At 43.1% G+C, this 25,040-nt stretch overlaps 1 protein-coding gene across 6 annotated transcripts in view; it reads left to right on the forward strand.

The window, feature by feature from the left end:
- Positions 1–25,040, forward strand: part of si:ch211-161h7.4 (zinc finger CCCH domain-containing protein 18) — a 71,123-nt gene that overhangs the window by 9,597 nt on the left and 36,486 nt on the right. For 3 of the 6 annotated variants that reach the window (XM_060044443.1, XM_060044446.1, XM_060044444.1), the window contains exons 4-8: positions 4,412–4,521; positions 5,127–5,187; positions 5,344–5,542; positions 19,275–19,394; positions 23,007–23,827. In XM_060044443.1, coding sequence (XP_059900426.1) covers positions 4,412–4,521; positions 5,127–5,187; positions 5,344–5,542; positions 19,275–19,394; positions 23,007–23,827 — 1,311 coding nt within the window. Of the gene's footprint in view, positions 1–4,411; positions 4,522–5,004; positions 5,022–5,126; positions 5,188–5,343; positions 5,543–19,274; positions 19,395–23,006; positions 23,828–25,040 lie in introns of those variants that run through there. The other 3 variants (XM_060044447.1, XM_060044448.1, XM_060044445.1) reach the window with 2 other exon arrangements.

A 25,040-nucleotide genomic window follows, 5' to 3' on the forward strand; every position in this document is an offset into this window, starting at 1 on the left:
TTTCTGGATTTTTTTTAAAATATATATATATACAGTATATATATCGGCCGATATATCGGCATATCGGATTTTTAAATCAAAAAATATTCGTATCGGTATCGGCCTTAAAAATTCTATATCGGTCGGGCTCTAATATCTATCTATCTATCAACGCGTGTCTATTTTAAATGTGATGTATTGTGTGTATGTCCAGTCAGACTTGTTCTGTGTGGTCTTGTAGGCTACTGTCCTGTGTGGGTCGAACCACCTAAATGGATTCCCGACGATTTGTGTCGTTTGGTATTAATAAAGACTTGACTAGGCTATCTATCTATCTAGACTATTTAATTAAGAATTATTCACCTCAGGCTCCGTGAATAGTGGGGAATAGAGGGATAAAAGACAAGAGATATATTGTCATTTATCCCTCGTCTTGTCGATTAGTTTGTTTATGTGACGATTTCAAAAACTTTTTGGGTTTTGTTTAAAGCATGCTACACGGGATTGGTTGGTTAGATTGGTGGCATGGAAAGCAAATGAAAATGATTCCCGCTTAAATACGAACGTTCTAGATGTATAAATACTCCCGCTTATCATCACTTGGTATCCAAACCACTATGGCGTTTCGATCTCTGAACTGAAAAAGGGTTGGGTCGTACAACACCGGGTGCCCAGTTACAGCCGCGATTAATACTTCAGCCGACATTTTGTTCAGTGAGTGAATAAAGGTAGGTAGGAACCAATGTGCCTGCCGGTGTTCCCTGGGATCCACGCAAGCGAAGAGCGTCTACATTCCGATTGGCTGTCAGTGTTTGGCCGCTGAAGCGCGTCATAGTCATTTGCATAAAGTTAAAACGTTTTCAACTTTTCTTTGACGCTCTGGTCGCTCAACTTTGGCCGCTGGTAGCGTTGGTCGCTTTGGTCGCTCTTGCCCATAGAAAGTGAATGACTTCCGGCGATTTGGTCGCTCAATTCGCTTCTGGTGTGGACGTACAGTTAGGTCAAAATAGCCCCCCTCACCCTCCTCCTCCCTTGGTGCATTCTAACTTTATCGTCGTTGTGGATATCCTTAGCAATGAGTTGATACTTCATGTTGGGTCTTGAAATGTTCATAAGAGTCCGCAGAAATCGAATATCAATATTATTTTAGTCTAATTACATTATGTATATGCACAAGCCATCTTATACAAAGCAGCCGAAAAATAGAAAACCGAAACGCTGCAATGTTTTTTTGTAGAAAACTGCGATTCAGGGTTTGAATTCATTCAGCTATTGTCGTCTGATTCATTGAATCCACTGTGTTCGCCAGGGTCTCGCGGTGACATGGAGCCAGTGTTAATTTTGTCAGCTATTTTAGATTTAGTCTTAGTCTTAGTCTTTTGACGAAAATGCTTAGTATATTTAGTCACATTTTAGTCATTGTTTTCCTTTGTAGTTTTAGTCTAGTTTTAGTCGACGAAAAGTCCTTACATTTTAGTCAACTTTTTAGTCATTACTTTTAGTCAAAATGTTTTCTCTTTTTAAACTAGTTCAATTAGGCTAACCCTATATAGGCTATATGGCTATATGCTAAGTTGTTCCACTCAAATAGAGTACTAAAGTGAAAACTTTACGTTGTCCTGGCAACCAGATTTTCAGTTCTAAACAACCGAATGAGAGATGGCGTTCTCCATTGCTTCCATGTGTTGTTTCTTTCAAAATTAAAATAAATCAATTTCAAGAGGTGAAAATCACTACCAATCGAAAAATGTCGAGGCGTTCATGTATTCCCCTGGGGTATTAAAAGGAAAAGTTTGCAAACGTTAGTTTAGTTTAGTTATTTTTTTAATATGAAGACAATCTATTCTCAATATTACTTACATCATTGGTAAAGCAAACTCACAAATCAATTCGCAAAAAGATTGTTCCTTTTCTATAAAAGGTTTGTGTGGCATAGGATTTCCCCTTTTTAATTTGGTTTGTGTAGAACCGAAAATCTGTTGCTCTCGAAACGTGACGTCACACTTTAGTACTCTTGTCTGTTCAGCCTTCAAAACGATAGCTGGTAAATTGTGAAAAATGCATTAAACTGTAATCAGAAAACGCGGTTATATGCTATAAACCCTATAGTATCTTGGGTATAAAGGCTGGGACGAATGTCAAAGTCCACCTTATGTTGAAGTATAGACCGTGGCGATTCCCATTGAAACGAATGGCGCGGTGATTTTCTTCAAAACGAGAGCCGGTAAATTGTGAAAAATTAATTAAACTGTAATCAGACAACGGTTATATGCTATAGACCCTAGTATCTGTGGAATAAAAGCTGGGAAGAATTTCGAATCATGTACAATGCATAACGTTAGCTCATAGCTGAGTGGACCATACCTCCCGTTGCCAAGTCGTAGCTAAGGTCCGTCCTATTTACTGGAGGAGTGAACAGTTGCATAAGAACCTTACGGGAGTGTACTGATTGGAAAATATCATGCATTTTGAATGTCCAAATAGCACACCAATAACGTTTTCGTCCTGTCTCGTCTCGTCAACGAAAACAAAATGACATTTCGTCATCGTTTTTATTATCACAGATCTATTTTTAGCTCGTCAACGTCTCGTCTTAGTCACGGAAAAAAGGTAGTTGACGAACATTTTTCGTCATATTTTTCGTTAACGAAATTAACACTGCATGGAGCCCTCCCACATGTCTGTAATACTTCCTTGTTTACAAGCCTTACAAGCCAATGAGGCGATCACTATCAACACGGGGCATGTATACTTTGATTGACAGCTTCACCAGCAGACAGCAAGGGTCGGGGACGGGCCTTAGATATCCTAATAGCCAATGAAAAGACCTTTCTGACGATATCCAGCATGTCAAACCACGTCTCACGTGTGGTTGTGAAAACAAATGCGCAAGGGGTGTGCGTAAACTAGCAGGCTCTTCCCCAGAGTGCGAGTGTGAAGCAAGTGGTTGATTTGCGCACTCGTGTGTGGTTTTATTTAGGGGTCCAAGCCAACAGGTTGGATCCCTATTGTTTTTGTAAGGATTTTTAGGGGTCCAAGCCAACAGGTTGGATCCCTATTGTTTTTGTAAGGATTATTATTCTACCTCCCCGTGAAAGTGGAACCACAGCCCAAACCGTAAATGGTGCACACGCGCCAATTGCATGACTAGAACCAGGTCCGGCACCGCTACTCAGATAACCAAATCCAGACACGCCGGCCACTAGGTGGCGCTATACCAAGGGAAAACGCGTTTGGGGCTATAATATTTTTTTTGCGCGAAAACCGCTAAACTGTTTTTTCCCTACTCCTCCCACATTTCTTGACCAATCGACACCAAACTTTGCACACGACATCTTCAGACGCACACGCAAAGAAATTATCGAACACTTTTTTGATCCGACCTTCGACGACGAAACGGTAGCGTTTTGAATATTGGTTTATTAGCTAAATTAGACGTGGAAAATAAAAAATTAGACATCGGATCGAGTCCAAAGTGTACACGCATGTCGGTGCTAACCTTATTGTCGTTCGATAAGAATTTCGGAAAATTTCGCCATTAGGGGGCGCAATAAACGAGGAAATTGTATATCTTCTACAAAATTTCGCCTTTAGGGGCCGCCATAAACGAGGGAATTGTTCATCTCCTAACTGGCCAAAGGAATGTTCTGAAAACGCGTTTGGGGATATATCTCCCACACCGAACCTCCCACAGTAAAAACCTTTATATCCACAGGTTCACGGTATCCACACTCGCTTCGCGTTGTGAATTTTTGTCTGATTATACCTGTCTCATTACATATCAGAACATTTGGTATGATATTTAAATGGTTCACAAGAAAGCCCACAGGGTAACCTTTCATTTTAGACCAAGATTATGCCTCTACATCTTTGGGTTCACTTTTGTTTACAGTATGCATTTTGGGTAGCCAAAGCCCTTTTTTGGAGTCTCCAAAAGGACCCTGAACAGAACGAATGGACATATCATTACATAAAAGGAGCTGGAGACTTCATCTTTTATGCTTTGTTGATCTGCTTTTACACACAGCATCACAAGACCTAGGGCTAGGGCTCAGTAGTGTTTCCAAGGGATATGGAGTTACCCAGGGTACTACAATCAGCTTGGTTTTGGAGTTGTGTGTATGCGGCCGGGAGGAAAAACAATATTGTGGTCTTCCCAGCACTGTGAGAGTACATGATAGTTATTCTGATAATGTCATAAAATTCTACAGGTTCTCAGCTTTCCAAAGTGACCAAGCATGTGATTAGAGGTCATACTATTTAGGAGCAGTGCTCTCTAGAGTAGGCGCAGTGCAAAAACAAAAAAATGGCCCGAAGACTAAGTGGTAGTAAGGACTTATTTTACTGCACAACCTATTTGATTGATGGGCCATGGGGAGTCACTGCATTAACAGTTTTACTCACCCCTGCCTGACTTTCTGCCATTCTTCAGATTCCTCCTTGGATGGCTTCAATATCATAATTCCGATGCCCATCACCACTTCTGGAGCGGAAGAGAAAGAGGAGGCCCCTTCTTCAGGAAATATCCAACCTTTCTCCGTGGTAGGACACTGTCCACACAGCAGTCTGGAGAAAAAAGCGTATTTTATGTTCCTATCTGAGAGCTTTCGAAATGTGTGAATATACGTTGTTGACCGTTATGCACTTGTTCGACCAAATCACATTGTTTGGACAATTGGAGGGAAATATGCAGACATATATATTTTATGAGGTGGTTCGGGCATCTGGTAACCAGAGTCTCACATGTCCGTCCACCACACTGTCCGGCTCAGTGCTCTTCCTCTGGTTCTGGGAGCTGCTTCACACTGAAGCTCTGCCCTAACCCAGCTGGACTCAGAGCCAGAGGTGATCTGATCCCAGCTGGACTCAGAGCCAGAGATGATCTGAACCCAGCTGGACTCAGAGCCAGAGGTGGTCTGAACCCAGCTAGACTCAGACCCAGAATGAGTCTGAACCCAGCTGGACTAAGACCCAGAGTGGGTCTGAACCCAGCTGGACTCACCCCCATCGACCAATGGGTTGGATGAATATGTTGGTAGAATGTGAGTTAACCAAGATCTTCTTTGGTTGACTACAGCCCTATACTAGCCTTCATGTGCTGCGCTGTCTGATTTCATTTCTGTGACCTGTTGTTGTGGTCTTTATAGGGTCCCAAAGGAGAACCTCAACCACCAGCGGGACCGGTGAAGAACAAAGAACATAACTTGGGTAGGAAGTTACATTACTAACACTGTTGGTAATGTTTTACTTTTTCTTATGAAGCAATTGCACATGGCAGAACAGAGCATGTGTCTTCTACTGATTATTGTCTAGTATGTGGATGGAAGCTGTCTTCAGTGTTGTATTGAATTGCTCTTCCCCTAGTTGGTCTAGAGGCCAGCAGTCTGTTGGTAGAGCACTACCCGATCAACACCTCCAGTCCCTTAGAGGCGAAGCACCAAAGGGTCATGGAGGCTTCCCCCGATCGCTTCCTCTGGGACCATGAGGGAGACCCTGAAGACCAGCCAAAGACCAGCAGGCCCTCCATGGCAAGGGACCACTCCTCTGAGCCTTTCCAGCAACCGTAAGCAGCATGTTGGGTTCGGCATTGGGGTTTTCACTGTGTTGGATTGGGCACTGGAGGTATTAAACAAAATCAGTTTAATTTTTTTAGCAAAACCATTGTTTTTTAAAAAAAGGATTTGTTAGTAATAATAAATATTAACTAGAACTGCAAGCAGTTATGCAGGGGTCCAAGAAGTGTGCATTTCGCCGGCACAACGCGAAGCATGTGTTCGAAATTGAGAAACAGCGCATGCCAAAAGATGCAGCTGACTCCAGTGAATCTGTGGATATAAAGGTTTTGACTGTGGGAGGTTCGGTGTGGGAGTTATAGCCCAAAACGCGTTTTCAGAACATTCCATTGGCCAATTAGGAGATGTATTATTTCGTCGTTTTTTTGCGCCCTCTTGTGGCGAAATTTTGCAAAGACAATATTCCTTTTCCAAATAACTCCCGCCCACATTAATAATTCTTGGCCATAATTTTCATATAGACTCGGGTTTGCCCCTTGATGGTTCTCTCATAGTTTGAAGAACATTCCTTTGGCCAATTAGAAGATATACAATTTCCTCGTTTATTGCGCCCCCTAATGGCGACATTTTCCAAAATTTTTATCTAACGTCATTATGGTTAGCACCAACATGTGTGTACAATTTGGACTTGATCCGATGTCTGATTTTTTATTTTTTTGGATTTTGGATTTTCCACGTCTAATTTAGCTAATATACCAATATTCCAAACGCTACCGTTTCGTCGTCGAAGGTCGGATCAAAAAAATGTCCGAATTTTATTATTTGTGTGCGTCTGACGATGTCGTGTGCAAAGGTTGGTGTTGATTGGTCAAGAAATGTGGGAGGAGTAGGGAAAAAACAGTTTTGCGGTTTTCGCGATTTAGCGAAAAATATTCATAGACGCAAATGGGCGTGGCCTAGGCCAAAAGATGCAGCAGACTCCAGTGCATCTGTGTGTACAAGTTTTTGGACTCTGGGAGGTTCGATGTGGGAGTTATAGCCCCAAACGCGTATTCCTTGGTATAGCGCCACCTAGTGGCCGGCGTGTCTGGATTTTGTGGTCTGAATAGTCTTCACGAACCTGGATCTAGTCATGCAATTGGCATGTCGGCACCATTTACGGTTTGGGCTGTGGTACCACTTTCTTGGTAGGAAGTATAATAAGAACAAGATGTGTGCATTTCGCCGGCACAACGCGAAGCATGTGTTCAAAACAAATGGGCACGGCGTGTGCCAAAAGATGCAGCTGACTCCAGTGAATCTGTGGATATAAAGGTTTTGACTGTGGGAGGTTCGGTGTGGGAGTTATAGCCCAAAACGCGTTTTCAGAACATTCCATTGGCAAATTAGGAGACATACAATGTCGTAGTTTTTTGGCGCCGCCTTGTGGCGAAATTTTCCGAAGACAATTTTCCTTTTCCAAATAACTCCCGCCCACATTAATAATTCTTGGCCATATTTTTTATATAGACTCGGGTTTGCCCCTTGATGGTTTCCTCATAGTTTGAAGAACATTCCTTTGGCCAATTAGAAAATATACAATTTCCTCTTTTATTGCGCCCCCTAAAGGCGAAATTGTCCAAAGTTGTTATCGAACGTCTTTATGGTTAGCACCAACATCTGTGTAACATTTGGACTCGATCCGATGTGTAGTTTTGAATTTTTTTGGATTTTTGATTTTTCACGTCTAATTTAGCTAATAAACCAATATTCAAAACGCTACCGTTTCGTCGTCGAAGGTCGGATCAAAAAAGTGTCCGAGGATTTCTTTGCGTGTGCGTCTGAAGATGTTGTGTGCAAAGTTTGGTGTTGATTGGTCAAGAAATGTGGGAGGAGTAGCGAAAAAACAGTTTTGCGGTTTTCGCGATTTTGCGAAAAAGAATTATAGACGCAAATGGGCGTGGCCTATGCCAAAAGATGCAGCAGACTCCAGTGAATATGTGCGTACAAGTTTTTGACTGTGGGAGGTTCGGTGTGGGAGTTATAGCCCCAAACGCGTATTCCTTGGTATAGCGCCACCTAGTGACCGGCGTGTCTGGATTTGGTTATCTGAGTAGCGGTGACGGACCTGGATCTAGTCATGCAATTGGCGTGTCCGCACCATTTACGGTTTGGGCTGTGGTACCACTTCTAGGGGGAGCCAAATAATAATAAAAACTAGAACTGCAAGCAGTTATGCAGGGGTCCAAGAAGTGTGCATTTCGCCGGCACAACGCGAAGCATGTGTGCAAAACAAATGGGCACGGCGTGTGCCAAAAGTTGCAGCTGACTCCAGTGAATCTGTGGATATAAAGGTTTTGACTGTGGGAGGTTCGGTGTGGGAGTTATAGCCCAAAACGCGTTTTCAGAACATTCCATTGGCAAATTAGGAGACAAACAATGTCTTCGTTTTTTGGCGCCGCCTTGTGGCGAAATTTTCCAAAGACAATTTTCCTTTGCCAAAGAACTCCCGCCCACATTAATAATTCTTGGCCATATTTTTTATATAGACTCCGGTTTGCCCCTTGATGGTTCCCTTATAGTTTGAAGAACATTCCTTTGGCCAATTAGAAGATATACAATTTCCTCGTTTATTGCGCCCCCTTAGGGCATAATTTTCCGATTTTTTTTTTCGAACGCCATTAAGGGTAGCGCTAACATGTGTCTAAGATTTGGACTCGATCCGATGTCTAATATCTTTTTTTTCTGGATTTTAGATTTTCGACTTAAAACGTAGCTAAGCGACAAATATTGAAAACGCTACCGTTTCGTCATCGATGGTCGGATCCAAAGAGTGTTTGAATACTTCTTTTCGTGTGCGTCTGAAGATGTCTTGTGCAAAGTTTTGTGTCACTTGGTCAAGAAATGTGGGAGGAGTAGGGAAAAGGCGGTTTTGCGGTTTTCGCGATCTAGCGAAAAAAAATCATGGACGCAAATGGGCGTGGCCTATGCAAAAAGATGCAGCAGACTCCAGTGGATATGTGGGTACAAGTTTTTGACTGTGGGAGGTTCGGTGTGGGAGTTATAGCCCCAAACGCGTCTTTCCTAAGTATAGCGCCACCTAGTGACCGGCGTGTCTGGATTTTGTCGTCTGCGTAGTCCGAAGAGACCTGGATCTAGTCATGCAATTGGCGTGTCTGCACCATTTACGGTTCGGGCTGTAGTACCACTTTTAGGGGGGTAAGTATAACTAGAACTGCAAGCAGTTATGCAGGGGTCCAAGAAGTGTGCATTTCGCCGGCACAACGCGAAGCATGTGTTCAAAACAAATGGGCACGGCGTGTGCCAAAAGATGCAGCTGACTCCAGTGAATCTGTGGATATAAAGGTTTTGACTGTGGGAGGTTCGGTGTGGGAGTTATAGCCCAAAACGCGTTTTCAGAACATTCCATTGGCAAATTAAGAGACATACAATGTCTTAGTTTTTTGGCGCCGCCTTGTGGCGAAATTTCCGAAGACAATTTTCCTTTTCCAAATAACTCCCGCCCACATTAATAATTCTTGGCCATATTTTCTATATAGACTCGGGATTGCCCCTTGATGGTTTCCCTCGAGTTTGAAGAACATTCCTTTGGCCAATTAGAAGATATACAATTTCCTCGTTTATTGCGCCCCCTAATGGCGAAATATTCCGAAGTTTTTATTGAACGCCATTAAGGTTGGCACCGACATGTGTCTAAAATCTGGACTTGACCCGATGTCGAGTTTTGGTATTTCTTAAATTTTTTGCTATTCGACATAAAACGTAGCTAATAAACAAATATTCAAAACGCTACCGTTTCGTCGTCGAAGGTCGGATCAAAAAACTGTTCTACGATTTCTTTGCGTGTGCGTCTGAAGATGTTGTGTGCAAAGTTTGGTGTTGATTGGTCAAGAAATGTGGGAGGAGTAGCGAAAAAACAGTTTTGCGGTTTTCGCGATTTTGCGAAAAAAAATTATAGACGCAAATGGGCGTGGCCTATGCCAAAAGATGCAGCAGACTCCAGTGAATATGTGCGTACAAGTTTTTGACTGTGGGAGGTTCGGTGTGGGAGTTAAAGCCCCAAACGCGTATTCCTGGGTATAGCGCCACCTAGTGACCGGCGTGTCTGGATTTTGTCGTCTGCTGAGTCCGAACAGATCTGGATCTAGTCATGCAATTCGCGTGTCGGCACCATTTACGGTTTGGGCTGTAGTACCACTTTCAGGGGGGTAAGAATAACAAGAAGTGTGCATTTCGCCGGCACAACGCGAAGCATGTGTTCAAAACAAATGGGCACGGCGTGTGCCAAAAGATGCAGCTGACTCCAGTGAATCTGTGGATATAAAGGTTTTGACTGTGGGAGGTTCGGTGTGGGAGTTATAGCCCAAAACGCGTTTTCAGAACATTCCATTGGCAAATTAGGAGACATACAATGTCGTAGTTTTTTGGCGCCGCCTTGTGGCGAAATTTTCCGAAGACAATTTTCCTTTTCCAAATAACTCCCGCCCACATTAATAATTCTTGGCCATAATTTTTATATAGACTCGGGTTTGCCCCTTGATAGTTCCCTCATAGTTTGAAGAACATTCCCTTGGCCAATTAGAAGATATACAATTTCCTCGTTTATTGCGCCCCCTAATGGCGACATTTTCCAAAATTTTTATCTAACGTCATTATGGTTAGCACCAACATGTGTGTAAAATTTGGACTCGATCCGATGTCTAATTCTGGATTTTTTTTGATTTTTGATTTTCCACGTCTAATTTAGCTAATATACCAATATTCCAAACGCTACCGTTTCGTCGTCGAAGGTCGGATCAAAAAAGTGTTTGAATTTTATTTTTTGTGTGCGTCTGACGATGCCGTGGGCAAAGTTTGGTGTTGATTGGTCAAGAAATGTGTGAGGAGTAGGGAAAAAACAGTTTTGCGGTTTTCGCGATATAGCAAAAAATATTCATAGACGCAAATGGGCGTGGCCTATGCCAAAAGATGCTGCAGACTCCAGTGCATCTGTGTGTACAAGGTTTTAGACTCTGGGAGGTTCGGTGTGGGAGTTATAGCCCCAAACGCGTATTCCTTAGTATAGCGCCACCTAGTGACCGGCGTGTCTGGATTTTGTCGTCTGCTGAGTCCGAACAGATCTGGATCTAGTCATGCAATTGGCGTGTCGGCACCATTTACGGTTTGGGCTGTGGTCGGACTTTTAGGGGGGTTAGAATAATAAGAAAAATCCTTACAAAAACAATAGGGATCCAACCTGTTGGCTTGGACCCCTAACTAGAACTGCAAGCAGTTATGCAGGGGTCCAAGAAGTGTGCATTTCGCCGGCACAACGCGACAAGAAATGTGCATTTCGCCGGCACAACGCGAAGCATGTGTTCAAAACGCTACCCTGAACCTGTGGATACAAAGGATTTGACTGTGGTAGGAGTAGCGAGAAGTCAGTGTAGCGTTTTCGCGGCGAGATTTTGTCGAAGATATACAATTTCCTCGTTTATTGCGCCCCCTAATGGCGAAATTTTCCGTAATTTTTATCGAACATCATTAAGGTTAGCACCAACATGTGTGTACAATTTGGACTCGATCCGATGTCTAATTCTGGATTTTTTTTTGGATTTTTGATTTTCCACGTCTAATTTAGCTAATAAACAAATATTCAAAACTGTACCGTTTCGTCGTCAAAGGTCGGATCAAAAAACTGTCTAAGATTTCTTTGCGTGTGCGTCTGAAGATGCCGTGTGCAAAGTTTGGTGTTGATTGGTCAAGAAATGTGGGAGGAGTAGCGAAAATACAGTTTTGCGGTTTTCGCGATTTAGCGAAAAATATTCATAGACGCAAATGGGCGTGGCCTAGGCCAAAAGATGCAGCAGACTCCAGTGCATCTGTGTGTACAAGTTATTGGACTCTGGGAGGTTCGGTGTGGGAGTTATAGCCCCAAACGCGTATTCCTTGGTATAGCGCCACCTAGTGGCCGGCATGTCTGGATTTTGTCGTCTGCCTAGAACTCACGGACCTGGATCTAGTCATGCAATTCGCGTGTCGGCACCATTTACGGTTTGGGCTGTGGTACCACTTCTAGGGGGAAATAATAATAATAGGAAAAATCCTTACAAAAACAATAGGGATCCAACCTGTTGGCTTGGACCCCTAACTAGAACTGCAAGCAGTTATGCAGGGGTCCAAGAAGTGTGCATTTCGCCGGCACAACGCGACAAGAAATGTGCATTTCGCCGGCACAACGCGAAGCATGTGTTCAAAATGCTACCGTGTGTTCAAAACGCTACCCTGAACCTGTGGATACAAAGGATTTGACTGTGGTAGGAGTAGCGAGAAGTCAGTGTAGCGTTTTTGCGGCGAAATTTTCAACTAGTCATCAGACTATTTCATCTGGCTATACATACAACCTCCAGCATTACACACATATTACATTACATTACATAAAGAAAATACTGACGCAAATGGGCCTGGCCTATGCCAGAAGATGCAGCTGACTCCAGTGAATCTGTGGATATAAAGGTTTTGACTGTGGGAGGTTCGGTGTGGGAGTTATAGCCCAAAACGCGTTTTCAGAACATTCCATTGGCCAGTTAGGAGATATATTATTTCGTCGTTTTTTTGCGACCCCTTGTGGCGAAATTTTCCAAAGACAATTTTCCTTTGCCAAATAACTCCCACCCACATTAATAATTCTTGGCCATATTTTGTATATAGACTCGGGATTGCCCCTTGATGGTTTCCCTTGAGTTTGAAGAACATTCCTCTGGAAAATTAGAAGATATACAATTTCCTCGTTTATTGCGCCCCCTTAGGGCGTAATTTTCCGATGTTTTTAGCAAACGCTGTTAAGGTTAGCACCGACATGTGTGTAAAATTTGGACTCGATCCGATGTCTAATTCTTTGACTGTGGGAGGTTCAGTGTGGGAGTTATACCCCCAAACGCGTATTCCTTGGTATAGCGCCACCTAGTGACCGGCGTGTCTGGATTTTGTTATCTGAGTAGCGGTGCCGATTCTGGATCTAGTCATGTAATTGGCGCGTGTGCACCATTTACGGTTTGGGCTGTGGTTCCACTTTCAGGGGGAGGTAGAATAATAATCCTTACAAAAACAATAGGGATCCAACCTGTTGGCTTGGACCCCTAATAAGAAAAATCCTTACAAAAACAATAGGGTTCCAACCTGTTGGCTTGGACCCCTAACTAGAACTGCAAGCAGTTATGCAGGGGTCCAAGAAGTGTGCATTTCGCCGGCACAACGCGACAAGAAATGTGCATTTCGCCGGCACAACGCGAAGCATGTGTTCAAAACGCTACCCTGAACCTGTGGATACAAAGGATTTGACTGTGGTAGGAGTAGCGAGAAGTCAGTGTAGCGTTTTCGCGGCGAAATTTTGTAGAAGATATACAATTTCGTCGTTTATTGCGCCCCCTAATGGCGAAATTTCCCGAATTTTTTATCGAACGACATTAAGGTTAGCACCGACATGTGTGTAGAATTTGGACTCGATCCGATGTCTACTTTTAGTTTTTTTGGGATTTTTGATTTTCCACGTCTAATTTAGCTAATATACCAATATTCCAAACGCTACCGTTTCGTCGTCGAAGGTCGGATCAAAAAAGTGTTCGAATTTTATTTTTTGTGTGCGTCTGACGATGTCGTGTGCAAAGTTTGGTGTTGATTGGTCAAGAAATGTGGGAGGAGTAGGGAAAAGACAGTTTTGCGGTTTTCGCGATTTAGCGAAAAATATTCATAGACGCAAATGGGCGTGGCCTAGGCCAAAAGATGCAGCAGACTCCAGTGCATCTGTGTGTACAAGTTTTTGGACTCTGGGAGGTTCGGTGTGGGAGTTATAGCCCCAAACGCGTATTCCTTGGTATAGCGCCACCTAGGGACCGGCGTGTCTGGATTTGGTTATCTGAGTAGCGGTGCCGGACCTGGTTCTAGTCATGCAATTGGCGTGTCCGCACCATTTACGGTTTGGGCTGTGGTACCACTTCTAGGGGGAGCCAAATAATAATAAAAACTAGAACTGCAAGCAGTTATGCAGGGGTCCAAGAAGTGTGCATTTCGCCGGCACAACGCGACAAGAAATGTGCATTTCGCCGGCACAACGCGAAGCATGTGTTCAAAACGCTACCCTGAACCTGTGGATACAAAGGATTTGACTGTGGTAGGAGTAGCGAGAAGTCAGTGCAGCGTTTTCGCGGCGAGATTTTGTCGAAGATATACAATTTCCTCGTTTATTGCGCCCCCTAATGGCGAAATTTTCCGAAATTTTTATCGAACGTCATTAAGGTTAGCACCGACATGTGTGTCAAATTTGGACTCGATGGGATATCTAATTTTTGGGTTTTTTAGATTTTTGATTTTTCACGTCTAATTTAGCTAATAAACCAATATTCAAAACGCTACCGTTTCGTCGTCGAAGGTCGGATCAAAAAAGTGTCCGAGGATTTCTGTGCGTGTGCATCTGAAGATGCCGTGTGCAAAGTTCTGTGTCAATTGGTCAAGAAATGTGGGAGGAGTAGGGAAAAAACAGTTTTGCGGTTTTCGCGATTTGGCGAAAAATATTCATAGACGCAAATGGGCGTGGCCTAGGCCAAAAGATGCAGCAGACTCCAGTGCATCTGTGTGTACAAGTTTTTGGACTCTGGGAGGTTCGGTGTGGGAGTTATAGCCCCAAACGCGATTTTCTAGTTATAGCGCCACCTAGTGGCCGGCATGTCTGGATTTTGTCATCTGCGTAGTCTACACGGATCTGGATCTAGTCATGCAATTGGCGTGTGTGCACCATTTACGGTATGGGCTGTGGTACCACTTTCAAGGAGGTAAGTATAACTAGAACTGCAAGCAGTTATGCAGGGGTCCAAGAAGTGTGCATTTCGCCGGCACAACGCGACAAGAAATGTGCATTTCGCCGGCACAACGCGAAGCATGTGTTCAAAACTCTACCCTGAACCTGTGGATACAAAGGATTTGACTGTGGTAGGAGTAGCGAGAAGTCAGTGTAGCGTTTTCGCGGCGAAATTTTGTAGAAGATATACAATTTCCTCGTTTATTGCGCCCCCTAATGGCGAAATTTTCCGATTTTTTTATGGAACGACATTAAGGTTAGCACCGACATGTGTGTAAAATTTGGACTCGATCCGATGTGTACTTTTAGATTTTTTTGGATTTTGGATTTTCTACGTCTAATTTAGCTAATATACTAATATTCCAAACGCTACCGTTTCGTCGTCGAAGGTCGGATCAAAAAAGTGTTCGAATTTTATTTTTTGTGTGCGTCTGACGATGCCGTGGGCAAAGTTCTGTGTCAATTGGTCAAGAAATGTGGGAGGAGTAGGGAAAAAACAGTTTTGCGGTTTTCGCGATTTAGCGAAAAATATTCATAGACGCAAATGGGCGTGGCCTAGGCCAAAAGATGCAGCAGACTCCAGTGCATCTGTGTGTACAAGTTTTTGGACTCTGGGAGGTTCGGTGTGGGAGTTATAGCCCCAAACGCGATTTTCTAGTTATAGCGCCACCTAGTGGCCGGCATGTCTGGATTTTGTCGTCTGCGTAGTCTACACGGATCTGGATCTAGTCATGCAATTGGCGTGTGTGCACCATTTACGGTATGGGCTGTGGTACCACTTTCAAGGAGGTAAGTATAACAAGAAGTGTGCATTTCGCCGGCACAACGCGAAGCATGTGTGCAAAACAAATGGGCACGGCGTGTGCCAAAAGTTGCAGCTGACTCCAGTGAATCTGTGGATATAAAGGTTTTGACTGTGGGAGGTTCGGTGTGGGAGTTATAGCCCCAAACGCGTTTTCAGAACATTCCATTGGCAAATTAGGAGACATACAATGTCGTCGTTTTTTGGCGCCGCCTTGTGGCGAAATTTTCCGAAGAGAATTTTTCTCGTGGCGAAAATGTACGATTTTTTTATCGAACGACATTAAGGTTAGCACCGACATGTGTGTACAATTTGGACTCGATCCGATGTCTGATTTTTTATTTTTTTGGATTTTGGATTTTCCACGTCTAATTTAGCTAATATACCAATATTCCAAACGCTACCGTTTCGTCGTCGAAGGTCGGATCAAAAAAATGTCCGAATTTTATTATTTGTGTGCGTCTGACGATGTCGTGTGCAAAGGTTGGTGTTGATTGGTCAAGAAATGTGGGAGGAGTAGGGAAAAAACAGTTTTGCGGTTTTCGCGATTTAGCGAAAAATATTCATAGACGCAAATGGGCGTGGCCTATGCCAAAAGATGCAGCAGACTCCAGTGAATATGTGGGTACAAGTCTTTGACTGTGGGAGGTTCGGTGTGGGAGCTATAGCCCCAAACGTTTTTCTCCTTGGTATAGCGCCACCTAGTGGCCGGCATGTCTGGATTTTGTTATCTGAGTAGCGGTGCCGGACCTGGATCTAGTCATGCAATTGGCGTGTCGGCACCATTTACGGTTTGGGCTGTGGGCCCACTTCTAAGGCGTATAGTATAATAATAAGAAAAATCCTTACAAAAACAATAGGGATCCAACCTGTTGGCTTGGACCCCTAACTAGAACTGCAAGCAGTTATGCAGGGGTCCAAGAAGTGTGCATTTCGCCGGCACAACGCGAAGCATGTGTTCAAAACAAATGGGCACGGCGTGTGCCAAAAGTTGCAGCTGACTCCAGTGAATCTGTGGATATAAAGGTTTTGACTGTGGGAGGTTCGGTGTGGGAGTTATAGCCCAAAACGCGTTTTCAGAACATTCCATTGGCAAATTAGGAGACATACAATGTCGTAGTTTTTTGGCGCCGCCTTGTGGCGAAATTTTCCGAAGACAATTTTCCTTTTCCAAATAACTCCCGCCCACATTAATAATTCTTGGCCATATTTTCTATATATACTCGGGATTACCCCTTGATGGTTTCCCTTGAGTTTGAAGAACATTCCTTTTGCCAATTAGATGATATACAATTTCCTCGTTTATTGCGCCCCCTAATGGCGAAATATTCCGATTTTCTTTTTGAATGTCAGTAAGGGTACCACTAACATGTGTCTAAGATTTGGACTCAATCCGATGTCTAATCTCTTTTTTTTCTGTATTTTAGATTTTCGACTTAAAACTTAGCTAAGGGCCAAATATTCAAAACGCTACCGTTTCGTCATCGATGGTCGGATAAAAAAAGTGTTTCATGATTTATTTTCGTGTGCGTCTGAAGATGTCGTGCGCAAAGTTTGGTATCGATTGGTCAAGAAATGTGGGAGGAGTAGGGAAAAGGCGGTTTTGCGGTTTTCGCGATTTAGCGAAAAATATTCATGGACGCAAATGGGCGTGGCCTAGGCCAAAAGATGCAGCAGACTCCAGTGCATCTGTGTGTACAAGTTATTGGACTCTGGGACGTTCGGTGTGGGAGTTATAGCCCCAAACGCGTATTCCTTGGTATAGCGCCACCTAGTGGCCGGCATGTCTGGATTTTGTCGTCTGCCTAGAACTCACGGACCTGGATCTAGTCATGCAATTGGCGTGTCGGCACCATTTACGGTTTGGGGTGTGGGCCCACTTCAAGGGGGGAATAATAATAACTAGAACTGCAAGCAGTTATGCAGGGGTCCAAGAAGTGTGCATTTCGCCGGCACAACGCGACAAGAAATGTGCATTTCGCCGGCACAACGCGAAGCATGTGTTGAAAACGCTACCCTGAACCTGTGGATACAAAGGATTTGACTGTGGTAGGAGTAGCGAGAAGTCAGTGTAGCGTTTTCGCGGCGAGATTTTGTAGAAGAAATACAATTTCCTCGTTTATTGCGCCCCCTAATGGCGAAATTTTCCGATTTTTTTATCGTACGACAATAAGGTTATCTACAACATGTGTGTACAATTTGGACTCGTTCCGATGTCTAATTTTGGATTTCTTTGGATTTTTGATTTTCCACGTCTAATTTAGCTCATAAACCAATATTCAAAACGCTACCGTTTCGTCGTCGAAGGTCGGATCAAAAAACTGTATACGATTCCTTTTCGTGTGTGTCTGAAGATGTCGTGTGCAAAGTTTGGTGTTGATTGGGCGAGAAATGTGGGAGGAGTAGGGAAAAAACTGTTTTGCGGTTTTCGCGATTTAGCGAAAAATATTCATAGACGCAAATGGGCGTGGCCTAGGCCAAAAGATGCAGCAGACTCCAGTGCATCTGTGTGTACAAGTTTTTGGACTCTGGGAGGTTCGGTGTGGGAGTTATAGCCCAAAACGCGTTTTCAGAACATTCCATTGGCAAATTAAGAGACATACAATGTCTTAGTTTTTTGGCGCCGCCTTGTGGCGAAATTTCCGAAGACAATTTTCCTTTGCCAAATAACTCCCGCCCACATTAATAATTCTTGGCCATATTTTCTATATAGACTCGAGATTGCCCCTTGATGGTTTCCCTCGAGTTTGAACAACATTCCTTAGGCCAATTAGAAGATATACAATTTCCTCGTTTATTGCGCCCCCTAATGGCGAAATTTTCCAAATTTTTTATCGAACGTCTTTATGGTTAGCACCAACATCTGTGTAACATTTGGACTCGATCCGATGTGTAGTTTTGGATTTTTTCTGGATTTTGGATTTTTCACGTCTAATTTAGCTAATAAACCAATATTCAAAACGCTACCGTTTCGTCGTCGAAGGTCGGATCAAAAAAGTCTCCGAGGATTTCTTTGCGTGTGCGTCTGAAGATGTTGTGTGCAAAGTTTGGTGTTGATTGGTCAAGAAATGTGGGAGGAGTAGCGAAAAAACAGTTTTGCGGTTTTCGCGATTTTGCGAAAAATATTCATAGACGCAAATGGGCGTGGCCTATGCCAAAAGATGCAGCAGACTCCAGTGGATATGTGGGTACAAGTTTTTGAATGTGGGAGGTTCGGTGTGGGAGTTATAGCCCCAAACGCGTCTTTCCTTGGTATAGCGCCACCTAGTGGCCGGCGTGTCTGGATTTTGTCGTCTGCCTAGAACTCAGGGACCTGGATCTAGTCATGCAATTGGCGTGTCGGCACCATTTACGGTTTGGGCTGTGGGCCCACTTCTAGGGGGGAATAATAATAAGAAAAATCCTTACAAAAACAATAGGGATCCAACCTGTTGGCTTGGACCCCTAATAAGAAAAATCCTTACAAAAACAATAGGGATCCAACCTGTTGGCTTGGACCCCTAATAATCCTTACAAAAACAATAGGGTTCCAACCTGTTGGCTTGGACCCCTAAAAATCCTTACAAAAACAATAGGGATCCAACCTGTTGGCTTGGACCCCTAAAAATCCTTACAAAAACAATAGGGATCCAACCTGTTGGCTTGGACCCCTAAAAATCCTTACAAAAACAATAGGGATCCAACCTGTTGGCTTGGACCCCTAATTAATTGAACAGATGCATTTTTCCTGAGAAACCTAGTAAATTATAAAATGTCTATTTGGAACGTGTATGATTGTTTCATAAGAAGGTTTTAAACATTTGTGTTTTCAGTGTGTTGATAACTGAGGGTGCACCTAACCTGAGGAGATTATATAATGAATATAATTAAGTACCGGTAGTATAATGAATAAAAAAATAATTCATCATTCATAAGATTCAACAGTAGATTTAGCTTGGCTACTAGTTAACATTTCTTTTTTATGTTTTTTTTCTTATAAAAAAAACCCACATTATATTGTCTACTTAGCACTGTTTTTCTGTGAACGTACTTTGTCTGTTTGTGTATGGTCAACACTATAAACAAGGTCCACTTTTAATTACAACTGTGTTCGAGTGTGCCTCGATGCTCTTACCGCTCTCCTTCCTCCATCTCAAACCACATCTAGAGCAGCCAGTTCAGAGCCGCCAGTGTGGAGACCGGGGCCTAATCTCCCGTCCACCTCCTCGGGGTCCAGGGCCTCCTTCATCCAGAAGCTCAGAGCCACCGGCCTCTCTAGAGCACCGCGGTGAGCTCACTGATCAGCTCTTTGATTCAGATTCAGACTCCTTTCATTTTTTCCGCCTGTCCACGAAACAATCCATCCATGGTATTGCTCTCCATATCTTTTGGAGTATACTCCCAGCGCAGGGAAGCAGTGACTGTCACCTGAAAAATGATATGGCTGTAACTGCAGCTCAAATGCCAGCCACCAGAGGCTGCTAATGGGAGACTTGCATAATGAGGGATGGCGTTGTAACAGTATGACAATTTCATATCACGATTAACGGGACCAAAATGGTCATGATATCAGTATTATTCCGGTATTGTTCAAATGTTCTGACATTTCTAAAAATAACTGATTAACACACCCAAAGTGAATACTGAATACAGTATATCTTATTTGATGCCAATAAAGTGAAGTAGAGTAAAGAAAGGGGTTTTAGTAGGTTTAGGTGACATATCAAAATAAATCCAATGCAAACCCATGCACATTTAATAGGGGTGTAACGATTCATGCGATGCATCGATGAATCGATTGTCAGTCCTACCGATTCAACTAAATCGATCTGCTAAAATAAATAAATAGAATGAATCGCTTTGGCTTCACCAATAATCGATATAAATGCTTTAAATCGTATGAATCGATTATGATTACCGTAATTTTCGGACTATAAGCCGCGCCTTTTTCCCCATTTTTCGATCCTTAAAAATATTTAAACTTTGACGCGACATTCGCGTGATGACAGCCAATTGGCGTTCAACAGCGTGGCCACTGAGTGACATGTGTAACGTAACAGCCAATCAGCGTTCAACCGGCCAACTCAGTGCAGTGCAGTCCGGGGTGAACTGCAGCATGGAGGAGAAACTGATTGTTGCCGTTTGCAACTCCCGGAGCTCTTTATATAATAGTAGGCCTATATAATATAATATAATTGTATAATAATATCACGGCCAAAAGCTCTGTGCGCCTCCGGATGGCCGTAGTGCGGGGAGCTCTCGTAGGGATTGGGCTTCTCGGGGTTTGTTTACCGGCGTATGAATAGACTGTGTCAGGTTCTCCGACGTCTCTCCCTCTTCCACAAAAGGTAAAGACATGCAATGGTAGTTATCTCGGCCGGAATTTGGCAGTAATGGTGGAAAAAGTAACAGACTGGGGAACATAGAACCCTTTTTTTGAATAAGGGTCCTATGTTCCCTGGTCACATACATATTGGGGAACATAGGACCCTTTTTGGGAAAAGCGGGGAATATAGGACCCTTTTTTTAAAAAAGGGTCCTATGTTCCCCAGTCTCATACGAAGAGGGGAACATAGGACCCGGGAACATAGGACCCGGGAACATAGGACCCGGGAACATAGGACCCGGGAACATAGGACCCGGGGAACATAGACACGCTCCCACGTAATGCTAACCTTAGCTTAGTTGTTTGTTTACGTTCGCTGTACAGCGCCGCGCCAATCAACTGTGACTGGCTTGCTGCAGAGCGTGAGCGCCTTGGGAATACCCAGACAATATAATGGATATAATATGGACACATAAGACAATCAATATTCGGTATTTGTTATGGATTTATTGTACAAATTCCCTGAAAAGATGCACTTTCCAGGATGAATTGAAAAGCTCCCGTAAGGGCTGAGATGGCAGAGGACCGCTGATTTTGAACGGAACAACAGCTGTTCGCTTTCACGGGGAAAAACTAAGGAACTTCAACCTACTTAGGCCTACTAATTAACGTTCAAAAGCTATTAAATATTCAACAAAATATGCAGATACTGTCAAAATCGGTTCCAGAGTATATAGGGATTATTAATGTTTTTGATGGTGTTTTTTTCTGGAACGAGTATTCGAATATTCGCTTGGAAAAACCAACGAGTATTCAAAGCCAGAAAAATTCCTAATGGTAATTAAACATTAAAACACCTGCGGCTTATAGTCCAGTGCGGCTTGTATATGTACACATCATTCAATTTAGCTGCTGCGGCTTATACTCCGGTGCGCCTTATAGTGCGGAAAATACGGTAATGTTTTAAGACTTAGTTTACACGTTTATTTTGTGAAGTGCAGCTCGGTAATCTGTAACTCTGTCATCAGCTAGTCAGCTTGCAAGGAAGTCCCACAAGAGTTTTTTTTCTCCCTCACCCTCTACTGGTGCATTTCAAACATGGCAGAGAGCGGCAGCGAGATTGTTAATGCACCAGCAAACTTGAAATCCAAAGTGTGGCAGCAATTTGGCTTTGCAAAGAATAATGGTAAAATTGACAAGGGGTGTCACATTATTGCATGTTTATTTCACGGATATAGAATTTTGGTTTAAAGTTACTGAATCGAATCGTGGTTTACATAATCGAATCGTTCCAAAAAAAAAAAATTGTCCTTGAATCGAATCGCCAACTACTGAATCGTTAATCGAATCGAATCGTCTGAAGCCAAAGATTCACACCCCTAACATTTAATAATAATTGATCAGTTTTTTATATTGCTTTTCTAAGTATTCAAAGATGCTTCACAAGTAAGAAAGGAATACATACAGACAATCCAAAAAAAAAAAAAAAAGATTTTGACAAAAGGTAGACTTGTAGATATATTGAGAACCCAATGTATGTGTTATTTTTTTAAGTAAATGTACCTATTTCCCTTGAAACCCTCTGTTAGCTACTGAACATTGTTTGTAATCACCATGTTCAGTTGTAAAATTGTTTATGGTGGTTTTATGTGATCAGACACATTTTGAGGACAAAAATAACAAATGCAGGACATAGCTTTGTTTGTGTAAAGAAAAAGACACAATTGTTCTTAATTGTTTTTTGCTTCTAGTTCGGCGTCTCAGCTTTTATAATGTATATATATATGATATTTCACATGATTGGTGTAGCTCAAATCACATGAATATTGCTCTCTGCATGAAGTTATGACATTTTTGTTACACAATTACTTTTTGTTTCGGGTTGGAATTGTCTTTTTGTGTAGCTTACACTGGCTTTGATAGGCGCAAAGTTGATAATCTAAGCTTTCTAGGGGTGTCTCACACAACCTTCTCATGTGTTTAAATACCTTAAATCGTCTTTGCGCTCTACCCGGACACTTTGGGATGAATTAAACATGAGATCTGGCACAATGTGCCACATGTGTCCTTAAGGTAGCTACACTTGGTGCACATTACAGATAAGAGGGCCTTCTGGAAGGCTGATAAATCCCTGTAGTGCTGTCACCACCTTCGGCCATGTTTTTCATTGAATGCAAATAGCCTGGCGTTCCGTGCTGTGCCAGTTTCCGGGACACTGGCTAACTTTGGTTGAAGGGGATGAGGGATGAAAAGGTTACAGTACAGTTTCAACGGTAAACCGCAGTTGGATTATTACCATGGATTTAATGATAATTCGATTTTACACGGTAATAATAACCGTTGTGAGTTTTACCATGGTTGATCATGGAACCGTTAACCATTTCATCCCTAGTGCAGGCTTAATCTTTGTATTTAGTTTCCCTGCAGTTGTATTTGATCTCTTTTTACTTTACTGCAGATCCTTTTATCAAGAAATCAGATAATTAATCGTGGTAATAAAGTCCTTCTAATGATGATTATTATCAGGAAGACCACTTATTTATCATCATTATTATGCCACTTCTCACTTCTCAGGGAGTCTCCGGTCAAGGAGCCAGAACCTCCCTGGGAGCCAGAGGAGGAGCCAGAAGAGGAGCCAGAAGAGGAGTTCCTGATCAGTGAAGATGACCCCCCTGCCTGGATCACCCTCCTCAGGAAGAAGAATCCAAGCAGCTACAAACAGAAATATCCAGATGCTCTACCGGGTAGGAACGACTACGGCGTTGGCCAGCCGTCCTCTCCGAACTGGGCACTGGAGAGCGAGACAGGGCAGAAGGACGAGACACGGGCCCCCGAGCGCGGAGGGGAACCCGCCGGGTTGGAGGTGGGCAGGGCTCGGAACAAGAAGAAGGAGAAGAAGGAGAAAGCTGCCGCTCCATCACAGCCTTCACCTAAGAAGAGCGCTTGGAAGAGGGCTAAGTCAAAGGGGACAGACAGCCCAACGGAGATGGTAGAGCAGGAGCCCTCGCCCTTGATGGATGTGGTGAACAACGTAGAGGACTGTGATAAAAAGAAGCCGGGTAGGAAGAAGGTGACCAAGGAGAGCGTGCCAGCTCACAACAGGCCAAAGTTTCAACCCCCACATCAAAGCAGCCCCAGCCAAGCGGTCAAATTAAAAACGGCTCCGACCTGGGAAAACAAGGAGCAAAGTTCTTCTTCTGTCCTGAGGAAGTCCAAATCTACCAAGGGCCCCCAACAAGAGATGGAGGAGAGAAAAAAGAAGACAAAGGCAGGGAAGGCTGTCAAGATGAGGAAGAGGGAAGAGATGCTGTTCTCTGAGTCTCCTGCCAGAAGCACTCAGGAGGAGCAGATCCAGCAGGAGAGCATGAACAATGAGGCAGAACATGTCAGTATTGGTAAGATACTTCGGTATTAACTTGTATGTTGATGTAAAAAGACTAGTATTCATTTGTTTGTACCGGATATGTTTCGACTACTTCCTGCAGTCTTCTTCAGAAGCGTCAGCTGTTGCTGTGACGCGTGTTGTGTCAGGTGATGTTACAGACAAGTTATAGACTCCGGTATTATCTATCATTATTTCATCCATTCAGTTTAACCCATTCAGACCGGATCACGCATGTGTGCGTGTTTACCTTTAAGACCGGATCACGCATCAATGCGTATTTACCATTAATGCCGGCAAACGCGTCTGTGTCATTTGGAGCGATGTCGTCTTTTCCGAGACAAGTGGCCAATAATATGCACTGTGATTGGCTGAAATACTCTTGGGATGAGTTACAGAGATGATTAGGGATTTTTAACTGACTAATAAAATGCTCTGAAATTGGTCGAAATTAGCATACACGTGGAGAATGTTTTGGTTCGAAATTGTAAACACTGCGAGCGATCTGTCATGTCTGACTCAAGTGAAGGAAGCGATATTGACGAAGTCATTTATTCAGATTTTAATGAAATTAGGCAGGATGATTTTAATGAATTAAATGATATCCCAGATGATGTAGATGTACCAGCCGATCGCGTAGTTAGAGAGCAGTGGATCCAAGCGATGTTTCGAGAGGAAGAGGGGGAAATGCGTGATTTCGTTGGCTTCCAAGAAGAATGGAAAACAAACAACTTTCACTCACGTGAGAAGATCCCGTATAATCGCAAACCAGGTGCCAAGATAGAAATTCCAGATGTTGTTACACCAATACAGGTATTCTCCCATATTTTCACGGAAGAGTTGTGGATGCGACTTGTAACCGAAAAAAATCTGTATGCGGATCAAACACGGAGCGCAACTCCATCAAACAGCAAGTGGGTACCCGTCAGTTAAAGAAATTAAGACCTTCGTAGGACTGTGTCTTGCCATGGGCATCCTAAGACTGCCATCACGTAGAGATTTCTGGCGTCAGAAAAAGTGGCTTTTTTGAACGACCATCCCCCAAGCCATTTCAAGAGACAGATTTGACATCATCTGGAGGTAGGCTCGTAATACTATCAATATCAATGACAAGAATAATTTATTATACTGATTGTGGAGATGACTAGCCAACTAGCTTTTTGTAATGATGATGGGAATGTCACAGGATATGATTGCAACGATGATTGCAACGGTAATAATGATTT

This window comes from Gadus macrocephalus, chromosome 23 (assembly GCF_031168955.1).
Source record: "Gadus macrocephalus chromosome 23, ASM3116895v1".
Classification (NCBI taxonomy): Eukaryota; Metazoa; Chordata; class Actinopteri; order Gadiformes; family Gadidae; genus Gadus; species Gadus macrocephalus.